Source organism: Coregonus clupeaformis, chromosome 13 (assembly GCF_020615455.1).
Source record: "Coregonus clupeaformis isolate EN_2021a chromosome 13, ASM2061545v1, whole genome shotgun sequence".
Taxonomy (NCBI): Eukaryota; Metazoa; Chordata; class Actinopteri; order Salmoniformes; family Salmonidae; genus Coregonus; species Coregonus clupeaformis.
In genome coordinates this window covers 18649988-18665227 of record NC_059204.1, presented here as the reverse complement: position 1 = coordinate 18665227, position 15240 = coordinate 18649988, and the positions used below count along the sequence as shown (strand labels likewise).

General features: G+C 44.6%; 1 protein-coding gene across 3 annotated transcripts in view; it reads left to right on the top strand.

Annotated features, from left to right (window-relative positions):
• The window catches only part of LOC121579395 (angiomotin-like), a 41988-nt gene that overhangs the window by 12402 nt on the left and 14346 nt on the right, over window positions 1–15240 (top strand). The window contains exons 2-6 of one of the 3 annotated variants that reach the window (XM_041893968.2): window positions 3188–3343; window positions 3879–3949; window positions 4082–4142; window positions 5359–6379; window positions 10784–11381. In XM_041893968.2, coding sequence (XP_041749902.2) covers window positions 4082–4142; window positions 5359–6379; window positions 10784–11381 — 1680 coding nt within the window. In that variant the 5' untranslated portion in view covers window positions 3188–3343; window positions 3879–3949. The remainder of the gene's footprint in view (window positions 1–3187; window positions 3344–3878; window positions 3950–4081; window positions 4143–5358; window positions 6380–10783; window positions 11382–15240) is intronic. The other 2 variants (XM_045224278.1, XM_045224279.1) reach the window with 2 other exon arrangements.

Below are 15240 nucleotides of genomic sequence, written 5' to 3'. Positions count from 1 at the left end.
CCATAGTGGTGGTGGGGTTATGGTATGGACAGGCATAAGCTACAGACAATGAACACAATTGCATTTTATCAATGGCATTCATCCACTGCCATCACGTCATGTTTCAGCATGATAATGTATGGCCCCATGTGGCAAGGATCTGTACACAGTTCCTGGAACCTGAAAATATACCAGTTCTTCCATGGCCTGCATACTCATCAGACATGTCACCCATTGAGCATGTTTGCGATGCTCTGGATCGACGTGTACGACAGCGTGTTCCAGTTCCCGCCAATATCCAGCAACTTCGCACAGCCATTGAAGAGGAGTGGGACAACATTCCACAGGCCACAATCAACAACCTGATCAACTCTATGAGAAGGAGATATGTCGCGCTGCATGAGGCAAATGGTGGTCACACCAGATACTGTGGTTTTCTGATCCACACCCCTACTGTTTTTTTTAAGGTATCTGTGACCAACAGATGCATATCTGTATTCCCAGTCATGTGAAATCCATAGATTAGGTTCTAATGAATTTATTTCAATTGACTGATTTCCTTATAAGAACTGTAACTCAGTACAATCTTTGAAATTGTTGCATGTTGTGTTTATAATTTTGTTCACAGGTGTGGTTCCTGAGTTAATTAAGCAATTACCATCCCATCATGCTTACTGTCATGTATAAAAATGCTGGGCAGGCCTTTATTTAGACTACCATGACTATAGGATGACAATGCCCCCATCCAAAGGGCACCAGTGGTCACTGAATGGTTTGATGAGCATGAAAACGATGTAAACCATATGCCATGGCCGTCTCAGTCACCAGATCTTAACACAATTTAACACTTATGGGAGATTCTGGAGCGGCGCCAGAGACAGCGTTTTCCACTACCATCAACAAAAAAAACAAATTATGGAGTTTCTCGTGGATGAATGGTGTCGTGTCCCTCCAATAGAGTTCCAGACACTTGTAGAATCTATGTCAAGGTGCACTGAAGCTGTTCTGGCTCATGGTGGCCCAATGCCCTATTAAGACACTTTATGTTGGTGTTCCTTTCATTTTGACAGTTACCTGTATGTTTCACTGAGGCGACACTGGTCATAAGCCTTTAGGGCTGAGAACATGGCTGGCTACCTATGATTGATGCCATTTTAATTCAATGGATCTCTCAGAGAGGGGGAGGAAGGGAGTTCTGTTGTCTTTCTTTCTCTTTCTCTCTTACACGCAAACACGCGCACTCTTTTTCTCTCTCTTTCACACTCAAACTCTCTTTTTCTGTCTGTCTCTTTCCCTCCCTCCCTCTCTTCCCTCTCCCTTTAGGGTTTTTGTAGAGAGACTGATACAGCTTTTCCACCCCTTCCAACTGTGTGGGCCTGTCTGCCCCTGACTCACTGATCTAGGACCAGCGGGAACCTGAACCTGTGAGGGCAGGCCCTCTCTAAAGAGGAAGTGTGTGGTGAAGTAGCAGGTGGCTGGCAGGGTAATGGTAAAGGAACAGTTACGCCAGCGCTCAGGTATGAGGGTGTGACGAGATCCTGGAGGGCCTCCAGATTCACCTGTCCTCCCGGTCCCAGCCCCACCTGCTGGAACGAGGGGGAGGGAGGGAAGAAAGGAGAGCGAGAGAGGTGTGCCGTGGTAGCTCTTTGCAGAACGAAGGTACAAGCTGAGAGCAGTGTGTGACTGCTTTACTGAGCTGCTCTGTGGGAAAAATTGGATTGAATACAGCAGGCTGGATCTCTTGGCATTGTTTTGGTTCTGTGGAATATCTCATGTTATTTCATTGTAGCCTACTGCTCCCTTGGTATGTGATCCTTTTTAATACTTTGTGTGAAGTTGCAGTTGAGATACATCATGGCAGTGGTATTTCAAACAAGGTGGATGGATGTGAGCAATGAAATTGAATGTTATTGCTCAAATCGTGACAGTGGAATTTCAAACCGTGTGGGTGTTGAGGTGAATGTCATGGCTGTGCTCTGTCTGTGCTGCTGAAACCCAGGCTAGCTCAGGTATGCTGGCTGACATAACCCACAGATCCACACAAGCACGCACACACACACACACACACGCGCACACACACACACACACACACGAGGTGAAAGCCACTGGGACCACTTACAGGGAAACCTATCTGAGGAGCGACCGGAATGCCAGATTCCCTGAATCCACTGTGGCCAGCTCTGGCTATGGAATAAACTGTTTATCTGAAACAGTCAAGGAACTTACAATTTGAGCGTCAGGAGGGGAGAGAGTATGAAGGGACCATCTGGAAGTAATTTTTCAGAGGGGAGGGTTGTGATACTGATTGTCTTACTCATACTATCCTATCAAGAGTGTGATTGTGTGTCTACATTTGTTTTCACGTGAATGTATGTGTTTTTGCAAGTGTATGTACTGTATGTGTCTTCGTGGGTGTGTGTGTGTTTTGAGAATCCAAATCTGGCTTTATCAGTTCTGATTGCTCTCGCTGTGTTAGAGGAAGGGCGGTGTGCGTGCCGGTGTGTGCGTGTGTATTTATGTATGTGCGTGTGTGCGTGCGCTGTGGCTACCGAGTCAGTCAAACAGCAACAGAAATGGATTCCACTATCTCCCTGGGATTTCACCCACTTCCAAACGTCTGTTGAAGAACATTTAATCTGACATTTTCTTTCAAAGTTGTTGTTCCAAACACTTTAACTCTTGTTTTAGCTGTAACTGGCTCTCTGTTGCTGAGTATGCCGAGTCCACCCTCTGGTTTCACAATAACACCAATGTTGGGTAACGTCGCCACAAAAGATTGTGTCCAGAAAATCACCTCTGGTTCACACAGAGATGGGAGTTGTCTTGTTTTGTCAAGAGCAGCTCAGCTCTCCACTCTCTCTCTGTTCTGATTGAACCCTGCACATCCTCACATCCTGTGTTTGATTCCAGTGAAAGGCCGACACACACACACACACACACACACACACAGGTGCACGTGGACACACACACACTGAAAACAAACACACAAACACAACACTGAACACACACAACCCTACTTCCCATAACCTTCCCAGACAGCTCACGGTCGAACCAGAGGAGGAAACTACTTCACTGAAAGTGTCCCCTATTTTACATTCCCAAAACCCCCGCCCCTCCTCCTCCCCTGTGCGGCTCCTGCGGCCGTGCATACCGGACCCCACCCCCATTGTTGAGGCTGGTTGGTTGAGAGTGGCTTTTCCTGTTGCAGAGTGGCTGGGGCTAAGCGACGTGGACCAGCGCCTCTACGCGTTGGAGCGCCTGGAGGAACTGGTGACGCTACAGGACGAGGAGGAGACCCCCATCTCGGTACCTGTCCCCCCAGCAGCAGCATGAGCAGTAGAGCCCAGTGAGAGCAGCCACACAGGTAGGTGACCAGGGGGAGAGAGTAGGATAAGTCTAGGTGGAGAAGGGGTTATGAAATCACAGAGGTGGGGGGGTAGAGGAAAAGTTAACGAGCAGATTTTAAACGAGCCAGTACAGTATGACTGAGTTTTGATTTCAAGCAACCTAACAATTCTGCTGGCACAGTAGTAGTTTGACCATTTATTGAATTTGATTGAGTAGAAGTAGACGATTCTGAATGCCAATGTTATTTCATAATGTAGCATAAGTCAGAGTAGAGACTACTATGTGAAAGTAAAATGAGTTAAGAAACGCCCCCGCCTGCTCGGGGTCCAGTGTGCTGCCTGCCTGCCTGTGTCAGATTCCCTGCTTTCTCTGTGTGTATACAGGACGCAGGCAGGCAGGCAGGCAGCAACCTTTAAACAAGCCATAAATCACTGTGTCTCGCCATGTCATACCAGTGGATCCTCCATTTCTCTCCACATTTATTTTTAGTTGTGTGTTTTGTTTTGTTTCTGTTCCATCCTCCATTTGTCCATTGTCCTGGTTGGTACTAGTTGGTTCTGAAGAGGGGGAGTCAAAGAAAGGAGAAGATTTGGGGGAAGAGCGGCAGGAAATAGCAGTCGAAGTATGTTGAGGAGAGTATACTACCATTGTGATATTCATTTTTTTTCTCTCTTTTCCTTCTTCGACTTGGAAGAGAGCCCCACGAGCGGACAGACCCAAAGCTGACTTTTTTATATATATTTATTTACCACAGATGTTTCGGAAAAAAGCTTCATCCTCCTTGAGAATGAGAAGAATATCAGAAAGCAATAGATGTAATAATTTCACCTTCTTCATTACTTTGTAGATGGTGCCTCTTTAACCACTAGATCTCTTTAATGGCATTCAAGGTTGTCAGTGGAAACCACTCCATAGAACCCAGTTTGAAATCCCCCCAAAAAACATTGACGAAGTCAGTTTCAAAAGAACTCCTTCATCTAGTGAAGCCCTTTAAGCGTAACGCTTGCTTGTGGCTTTTTACTGGATGTAGTTAAAGCGTAAATTTTAACTCTCCGGAAATGAGTGTGTTTGATTTAGACCTGCGGGCATGTTATCTAATTCACAGCTAACATGCCCTGGGTGGTTTCTACTTTGACTTTGTATGTTTTTACTAAAACACATTTGCCTTCCCCTACTGTATGATTGTCATATGTCTACCAATCACAATGCCTAGCTTGGGATAAAAGAGTTTTGATTTTCGAATCAACGGTTTTGCTTTCTGCAAATTATCTGCTGGGTAATGATAAAAATAGTTGGGTGTATAAAAATGGTCATGATTCATTTAGACAATAGTAGTGCACACTGCATGTTGACAGTAATAATCAGATGTTCTCTCCTGTCCTGCACAAGGGGAGTGGGGTTACAGTATACGCACCTGGGTGGTCCTAAACGCTCTGACTCTGGGATTTAGTACCATCTAATCGGTTGATTTGGGTGACCATCAATTTGGCCTGACTATAAGTCAGTATTTCTGCTGACGATGGTGTCATATAGTCATATTTGTCATTTGGCTCCAAAAGGCCTTGGAAACCGATACTTGTAAGCACCAAATTTGGCCTCGATGATATACCCTCCAATGCTACCCAGCTGTCAAAGTGTTAAGAGTTTTGGTTTGAGGTTTCTCAGAGGATAGTGGTGGTTCAGTTCCTTTCATTGTTTTCATCTCCATTCTGTATTTCACCTTAACATCACTCATGTCTAGTGTTCAGTATGCTCAGCTATGACTCTCATGATGAGTGTTGGGGGTGGTTGGTAAAGGGCTTGTGTGTTCTCTGACTTTGTCTCCTCTCTCTCTCTCTCCCCCCACATTTCTCCCTTCTTTCCCCCCTCTCCATCTCTCCCCACCTGCCTACCCTAACGCCTCTCTCCCCCATCACCTATCTGCCTGTTTTCACCCTCTCTCCATCTCAACCCCTCTCTTCAATCCCTTCTTCGACTCATCCCCCTCCTCACCTCACCCACCCTCCTTCGTTCCACCCTACCCTCTCCCAGGGAACATCGATCGCGGGCGCAGCTCATCCTTCCATGAGGTGCGTGGTCTTCGGGAAGCTGAGATGAGGCCGGTGGCCGACGAAACGTCCAGCAGCAGCAGCGGCAGCAGCAACACCGTCCTACAGCGACTCCTACAGGAGCAGATGCGCTATGGTGAGGGACGCAACTACCAGCTGGCCATGCAGCAACAGCAGCAACAACAACAACAGCAGCAGAGGCAGCAGCAGGAGGGAGGGGTGAGCGGGGGATACCCGGGCCAGGGAGGCCCCAACGACGACCGGCACGACTCTATGGTGCCCCACATCGCCAGACAGGAGCCTCAGGGACAGGAGCTGCAGGCAGACAGTGGCATGGAGAAGCTGGGCTCCCGCGGTGGGGGTAGTAGTGGAGGAGGAGGAATGAGTGGTGGTGCAGGAGGGAGCGGCCAGGGTCCCAACCCTGAGGACTTACCCACCTACGAGGAGGCCAAGGTGCAGTCACAGTATTTCCGGGGCCACCCGCACCACCAGCAACAGCAACATCAACAACACCAACATCAACAACAACAACAGTTGCCTCCGTCGGTGGGCGCGGCATTTTACGTGACGGCCGCAACCAACAACGGCAAGGTGCGTACGGAGGGGCGTCCCACGGTGCAGCGGCTTAGCACCGGGGGCAAAGTGCATCAGGACGACGGGCTCAAGGACCTGAAGCAGGGCCACGTGCGTTCCCTCTCCGAGCGCCTCATGCAGCTCTCGCTGGCCACCAGCGGGGTCAAGGCCCACGCCCCCATCACCAGCGCCCCCCTTTCCCCCCAGCTTCCCCCTCCCGGTCCCCCGGGGGACTACTACAAGCCTTCGGGCCAGCACCGGGGCCCCCCACCTGACTACCCCTTCAAGAACATGGGCTCCCCTTCCAAACAGCAGCCGCAGCATCAGGAGCAAGGTGGGCACTATTACCAGGAACATCGGCCCAGGGAGCAGGGCAGGAACGAGGTGCCACACGTCCGCTACCAGCCTCCGCCAGAGTACGGCTCCTTCAGGTGAGTAAGATAAACACACCGCCCCCCGTACTGACTCACTGTGTGTCTGACTGTCCGAGGGAACATCCTGTCTGTCTGAGCTGTATCACTGTTACTGTAGTATCAAACTTTAATTTCATGTTGTTGATGTGACTACCAGAACTTAGCTAAAGAAATCTAATACCATTGTCTTGTTCAGTTGAATCACGCACTCCTGACTCAGTTGAGAAACACACACACTCCCCGAACATGGCCCTAGAGAGACCGACTGCCCCGTGTCTGCTGGCTAAGGAATGTCTATTTACTGCATTTATTTAAAGTCTCTGTTGGTGTGCCGTCCAAAGCTTCATCAATTCACATACCTGCTGCATCTTGAGTAGGATTGGACGGTATCCAGATTTCCATACCTTCATACCGTGCCTGTGCAATCCAGGGATATATGGTAATTACTGGCAGTGCACACAAGGGGCAAAAAAAACATTTCTAACGTAAATAAAGTTTTAAAAAACCAGAATGCTAAAGAAATGCAAATAGTACTAAGGAATTTGTATAGTGAATGCTAGGTAAATGCTAACGAGCGCGTGCAAACATTAACTACTAAAGCTTACTGTATGCTTCCCAGTCTAAACAGTTTGCTCATATATTATTACAAAATTGTGACGTTTTGGTGTTTGGCAGGTTTTTTTTGGGCTGTTCGAACAAACAATTTTTTCTTGAGGTAGCCGAAGTTCGGTAGCCGAAGTCTACGCCCCTTCGTCTGTGTTTGGTCAACAGTAGGGATTCTTTAATTAAGTGTTTTTTGTCATTCAACGACAGACAACTCGTTTTCATGCACATTTTAAAACTTGATATACTGCACCAAACATCTTAGTTAGATGTAAAATTGCTTGACTAAGACCTTCTCTGGGAAAAAAAGTCTAAATGAATGACAGATTTCTTGGTTTATCTTAGATTGATTATGACTTTTGAGGAAGTGTTATTGTATGTTGTTCTATGGCGTCTCAAGAGGGACAGACATATTGGCGCTTTTTTCTTGTTTTTCAAGCAAATTACTTTTTAAGGGAGTATGCGAGGCAGAGACGTTTGCTTTGTCTAGCCGACTTCTGCTAGGAGTAAACCGAACCTAGTATGCGGCTGCCTTAAGACAGACAACCCAGCTCATAAAGTTACGCAAGTATCTCAAAACGCAGTTTGCAGCACGCAGAAAACCAATATTAGACAGCACAGCGCAGATCTTAATCCAGGAGGGCATTGTTTCTGCTGCTGTTACCAAAAAGCTTGATCTGTCAAGCTAACGTTAGCCCACTTAGCTAACATTAACAAGTTAGCAAAACCCAGCTGGAGAGAATTTATTTGGCACATCTTACATAGTTAACTTAATAATTATAAGATATATAGCTGGCAGACATTAGTAGTGATTTTCATGTAACTTCATCACCTTACAGTGTCTTCAGAAAGTATTCATACCCATTGACTTATTCCACATTTTGCTGTGTTACAGCCTGAATTCAAAATTGTAAAAGATAATCATCCATCTACACACAATACCCCATAATGACAAAGTGAAAACATGTTTTTAGAAATGTTTGCTAATTTTTTGAAAATGAAATACAGAATTATCTAATTTACACCCCTTTGCTATTACACTCCAAATTGAGTTCAAGTGCATCCAATTTCCTTTGATCATCCTTGAGATGTCACTACAACTTGATTGGAGTCCACCTGTGGCCAAGTCAATTGTTTGGACATGATTTAGAAAAGAAACACACCTGTCTATATAAGGTCCCACAGTTGACAGTGCATGTCAGAGCAGAAACTATACCATATAGAGAGAATTGTGATGAGGCATATATCTGGGGAAGGCTATAAAACAATTTCTAGAGTGTTGAAAGTTTCCAAGAGCACAGTGGTCTCCATCATTTGGACATTGAAAAAAATATGGAACTACCCAGACTCTGTCTAGAGCTGGCCATCTTACCAAACTGAGCGACCGGGCAAGAAGGACCTTGGTCAGGGAGGTGACCAAGAACCCAATGAGCTCTCTGACAGAACTAGAGAGTTCCTTGACTGAGATGGGAGAACCTGCCAGAAGGACAACAGTCTCTACAGCACTTCACCAATCTGGGCTTTATGGGAGAGTGGCCAGATGGAAACCACTCCTGAGAAAAAGGCACATGACCACACGCCTGGAGTTTGCAAAAAGGCACATGAAAGACTTGGAGATCATAAGGCAAAAGGTCTGATGAGACAAAAATGGAACTCTTTGGCCTGCATACAATGTCTGGAGACAGGCACAGCTCATCACCCATCTAACACCAATTCTACCGTGAAGTGTGGTGGTGGCAGCATCATGCTATGGGGATGCATTTCAGCGGCAGGGACTGGGCGACTGGTAAGGATAGAGGGAACAATGAATGGAGCCAAATACAGGAAAATCCTTGATGAGAACCTGCTTCAGAGTGCAAACGACCTTAGACTGGGGTGAAGGTTTACGTTCCAACAGGACAATGACCCCAAGCATACAACCAAAGCAACTTCAGAACAAGAATGTGAAAGTCCTTGAGTGGCCCAGCCAAAGCCCAGACTTGAATCCCATTGAAAATCTGTGGAAAGACTTGAAGATTGCTGTTCACCGCCACTCCCTATCTAACTTACCAGAGCTTGAGAAAATCTGCAAGGAAGAATGGGAGAAAATCCCAAAATCCAGATGTGCAAAGCTGATACAGACATACCCAAGACGACTCAAAGCTGTAATCGCCGCCAAAGGACCTTCTACAAAGTATTGACTCTGGTGTGAGTACTTATGTAAAAGATGATAATATTTCTGTATTTCATTTACAATACATTTGCAAAAAAATTCAAAAAACATGTTTTCACTTTGTCATTATTATGTGTGTAGATGGGTAAGATTTTTTTTTAATCCTTTTTTAAATTAGACTTTAACACAACAAAATGTGGAATAAGTCAAGGGGTATGAATACTTTCTGAAGGCACTGTAAGTTCCGCTGCAGGAGTGACTCACCTCACAAAGCGTCTGTTTTGCTCATTGTGCTTTTTTGTAAACAAACACACGTGACTGGCTAAAACAGCTGTTTGAGAAACTAGTACCAGTATGCATCATAATGAAAAATTATCTAACAGGCAAAATGATGAACGCAATCTGCTTGATCTATTACCTAGTGCACAAGTTGACTGCAGGTATTTATTGACGGTATTGGAAAATCATACCAAGGGTATTTCGAAACACCCCGAGATACGGTATATACAGTATACTGCCCAACCATAGTCTTGAGTATTTTTGGACAAGGCAACATGATTGAGACCTTCTCTTTAACATTCCTAGGGGTAATTTAGTATTTTACCCTTGAACTCTGTGACCTTCAGTCATAGTTGGGGTCATTGCCTACACACACACTGCTGGAGGGCGACTTACCTGTCCTTCATATATCATCCAGCCTACCTGTCTGCCTACCTACCTGTATGCCTACCTACCTACCTACCTACCTGTCTGCCTACCTGTCTGTCTGTCTGCCTGCCTGCCTGCCTGCCTACCTACCTGTCTGCCTGCCTGCCTACCTACCTGTCTACCTGTCTGCCTACCTACATGTCTGCCTGCCTGCCTGCCTGCCTACCTACCTGTCTATCTACCTGTCTGCCTACCTACCTACCTGCCTACCTACCTACCTATCTACCTACCTGTCTACCTACCTACCTACCTGTCTGCCTTCCTACCTGTCTGCCTCCCTGTCTGCCTCCCTACCTGCCGGTCTGCCTGCCTCTCTACCTGCCTACCTCCCTGCCTGCCTGCTTGCCTTCCTACTTGACTGCCAGGCTGTCTGTTGAGGTGAACATGTTTATTGATTAGCTGGAAGGCTGAGGAGGAAGGCATGTCTCCACCGCCTGTTGGTTCACACACACACACAGAGCGAGAGAGACACACAGAGAGAGACACACACACACAGAAACAGTTGTCTGGATAGAAGGGATAGAGATCCTGTTCTGCCTGTTTTCCCTTCTGCTTGCTTATTCGTTTACCTCAAAGTAAATCACTGGCAAACAGAGATGAGTACCGCAGAATTTTTATCATCAGCTAAAACCTGTGGCGACATGATCGTTTGCTCTCTGATGACATCCCTTATAGACACAGGAATGTTTGCTTATTTCCAAAGTGGTTCACAATTGTTTTTTGTCCGTTGGAAAATCCCCAAACTTGTTGGCGTATGGCAGGTGAATCACCATAGTAAACGGATAGTATCATTGTATGTGTTTTGCCTGGTGATATGTTTTGTTGTATACTAAAACAAGCACTAAGATAGTATCATAATTTATATCTATGGACTGTTGGAGACCCACATAGTCATACGGTAAACAAACTAACATTCCTTTCTTAGTATTAACCTCTCTGATTGGCTGTCGTGTCCACAGATCCAATAAGGAGAGCTCGGTCCACTCCCAGAGATCTGTCCATCACCACAGCCCCACCTCCTCTGTCACCTCTGTGGGCTCTCTGTCCAGAGCCCAGTCCTCCACCCTCAGTAGTCTCCTCAGTACCTCTCACCCCTCCCACACACCCCCCCACCCACAAGGGGATCCCTACGCCTCCATGGGCCCCCGCAGCCCCCAGGGCCCTGGATCACACCAGGGAGACCCGTACTGCCCTGGGCCCATTCACCCTCCACTTCAGAGGGGCCACGCCTTCCCACACGACCCCTACGGCTCCACCTCCAGGATGCACCACCAGCAGCAGCAGCACCACCAATTTCAACAACAACAACAGCAGCAACAACAACAACAGCAGCAGCAACAACAGCAGCAGCAACAGCAACAACAACAACTCCAGCACCAACAGTACCACTCCCAGTCATCCCAGGGCCACCCTCCCCAGCACTACCCCCACCCCCAGGGGGACCCCTTCACCATGATGGCACGCGCCCAGCAGATGGTGGACATGCTGTCGGAAGAGAACAGGCTGCTCAAGCAGGAGATGGTGGTGTGCTCCGATAAGGTCAACAAGCTGCGGAAGGTAAAAGGGGGGCAAAGGTTGATTGTTTACACATGTAAAATCAATGCTAGGCAGGGTCACCATATAATCTGTTACAGTTACTAGTTACCTGTCCAAAATTTTGATCAGTAACATACCTTTTGGGTTACCCAAACTCTGTAACGTAATCTGAATACTTTCAGTTACTTTTAGATGACTTTCCCCTTAAGAGGCACATGTTAGTAGCTGGCATAGCCAAAAAGTAATACAATCTGATTTTAAACCTAACCCTAACCACACTGCTAACCCTAATGCCTAATCCTAACCTTAAAGAAATCATACATTTTTACAATATAGACAATTTTGACTTTGCAGCTGGCCCATCTAGAGGAAATCGATCATTTCTGCCTCAAGGACAAGACTCATCCCAATAAACGTCAACCTACTTAAGAGGCATTGAAAGAGGACAAAAATGAATATTACCAATTGAACGACCTCTATTGCAGGATAAATCAATGTTAGAGTTTACATAGCCGGCCATAAATGGATGTTGCATTTTACTTTATGTGTTGGTTATGTAGGCTTCTTCTAACCCATTGCTTTCTACTTCAGATAATAATACGATTAGGCTATATCTTTACATAAAAATAAAAGAAAACAGTCTGTCATTCCAATTAATTTAATACCCCTTGATCTTCAAGAATAGGACTTGGAAATATAGATTAGCCAAATTGTTTTACCTGAGCATAACCCCAAAACTAAGGACTAATTAGCCTAGGATTTTGTTGTCATGGAGGACTGATTGGGGCTCATTGCTTGTAGTTGAAAGGTAAATGCTGCTCTGAGAATGGCATGCTTTGAGCTATTTGCATGTGAAAAACTATACTAAACAAAAATATAAATGCAACATGTAAAGTGTTGGTCCTATGTTTCATGAGCTGAAATAAAAGATCCCAGAAATGTTCCATATGCACAAAAAGCTTATTTCTCTCAAATTTTGTGCACACGTTTGTTTAAATCCCTGTTAGTGAGCATTTCTCCTTTGCCAAGATAATCCATCCACCTGACAGGTGTGGAATATCAAGAAGCTGATTAAACAGCATGATCATTACACAGGTGCACAATAAAAGGACACTCTAAAATGTGCAGTTTAGTCACACAACACAATGCCACAGATGTCTCAAGTTTTGAGGGAGCGTGCAATTGGCATGCTGTGACTGCAGGAATGTCCACCAGAGCTGTTGCCAGAGAATTTAATGTTAATTTCTCTACCATAAGCCTCCTCCAACGTCGTTTTAGAGAATTTGGCAGTACGTCCAACCGGCCTCACAACCGCAGACCACGTGTAACCACGCCAGCCCAGGATCTCCACATCCGGCTTCTTCACCTGCGGGATCGTCTGAGACCAGCCACCCGGACAGCTGATGAAACTGAGTATTTCTCTGTAATTAAAGCCCTTTTGTGGGGGGAGAACTCATTCTGATTGGCTGGGCCTGGCTCCCCAGTGGGTGGGTCTGGCTCCCAAGTGGGTATGCCTATGCCCTCCCAGGCCCACCCATGGCTGTGCCCCTGCCCAGTTATGTGAAATCCATAGATTAGGTCCTAATGAATTCATTTAAATTGACTGATTTCCTTATATGAACTGTAATGCCGTAAAATTGTTTACATTTTTGCATGTTGCGTTTATATTTTTGTTCAGTATAGATGGTAATTTTCCATGAAGAAAATAAAAGCCTCACTCGTGTTCTTTTTAAATTAAACTCGTTTTGACAGTATTGAGCACAATACCACAGTGGAGTAGAAGCGAGGAACTCAAACTTTTATTCCATAGGCTAGAATCTGCACTATGCAGCTGTTGCAAGAGCGCATTTTCACTGGCTGTCCACTGGGAGCATATTCATTACGCTGATTCTGTTCCAAAACGTTTCTTAAATGGAAGCAAACGGAACAAAACGGGAACGGATCTACCTGAATTTGTCCAATAGAAACTCTTGTTTTGCTCTGTTTGCTTCCAATTGATTCTTAAACGGTTTCCGTAATGAATACACCCCTGGTCGCAAAAACAATGATTGATGGGCAGCTTAAACTTCTTCAATTCAACCATTAGGCTATTGGGTTAAAATACACATAAACATTTGTGAACAGTCATCCACAACAACCACAATCCGTAAGGCCCAAATAGGGCTGTGGCGGTCATAACATTTGGTTGGCCGGTTATTGTCATGTAAATGCAGGCCAGTCTCACAGTAATTGACCACAGTGGTGTAAAGTACTTAAGTAAAAATACTTGAAAGTACTACTTAAGTAGTTTTTTGGGGTATCTGTACTTTACTATTTATATTTTTGACAACTTTTACTTTTATTTCACTACATTCCTAAAGAAAATTATGTACTTTTTACTCCATACATTTTCCCTGACACCCAAAAGTACTCGTTACATTTTGAATGCTTAGCAGAACAGGAAAATTGTCTAATTCACACACTTATCAAGAGAACATACCTGGTCATTCCAACTGCCTCTGATCTGGCAGACTCACTCAAACACCTGCTTCGTTTATAAATTATGTCTGAGTGTTGGAGCGTGCCCCTGGCTATCTAAAAAAACAAGAAAATGGTGCCTTTTGGTTTGCTTAATATAAGGAATTTGTAATTATTTATACTTTTACTTTTGATACTTAAGTATATTTTAGAAATTACATTTACTTTTGATACTTAAGTATATTTAAAACCAAATACTTTTAGACTTTTACTCAAGTAGGATTTTACTGGGTGACTTTCACTTTTACTTGAGTCATTTTCTATTAAGATATCTTTACTTTTACTCAAGTATGAAAATTGGGTACTTTTTCCACCACTGATTGACCATTAATTCGCATACAAGCCGCTGATGCACATCTTTGGAACATCTACATTGAAAAAAGTCTAATAAATCAATTTAATATACACAATCACAATAAATCCATTATTTATTTTAGGCAGGTCTAAAGAAACATTATGATATGAAGAAAATGTATTTCAGAAGAACAGAATATGAGTTGGCCTACTGCATGTTATCTGGGTATACACCATGCCATAGGCTGTAGGCTAGTTAATTTCGCAGACAAGATATGCTTATAATCTTGTACATTATTTTATATTATATGATTTTATAATAATAAGAATATAATTTAACTTAGCTGAATAAAATAGAAAAAATATTCTTCCCATTCCGGAGTGAGCGCTCATATGAAGTAGATATGTTGAGTGTAAAAGTGATAATTTGAAACAGGTCCTATATGCTAGAGTTTGAGTTATTTGGCAACTTTAGTTGTGAATGATGCAAACCTTAGAATGTCTTAGAAATCAAAACATATATGGGCTGCAAGATGCGACTATAGGCTATTGATGATTTGAAAAAGTTGCAAAAAAAGCTTGTGCTCGGTTCCTTTCCTCAGGCTGCACACTCTTTTTTCTCATCAAGTGATCATATTTTCACCTATCAGTCTTTTCTCAATTAAATCTTGCCTTGCTTAATATTAGCAGCTGATAAATAAAATAGTATCAGCTGGGATCCTCCTCTTTAAAGTGGCAACCATCAAAACTCTGCTTTCACACGGGATTGCATATAGAAATGTCTGGGCTTTTAAGAACACTTATTTCACTCCACGCATCAATCACTGTTTGAGAATCACTGTTTGAGAAGCATGCAGCCTCTCGCTGCGCGACAGGTGGTGATATTCCGCCCAGACTCTGTATGCCATGGCCTCTCCAACCCTGTTCCTGCAGCTACCCAGTGCTTAATTTGGGAAACCAAGTGAAATCTGTTCGGGAACATCGATAGTAACATGTTTTCACAACAAAACATATTTCATTAAACTGTTGACAGCCCCTCTCTCTGCGCACTCAAGAAAGGAATGGAGGA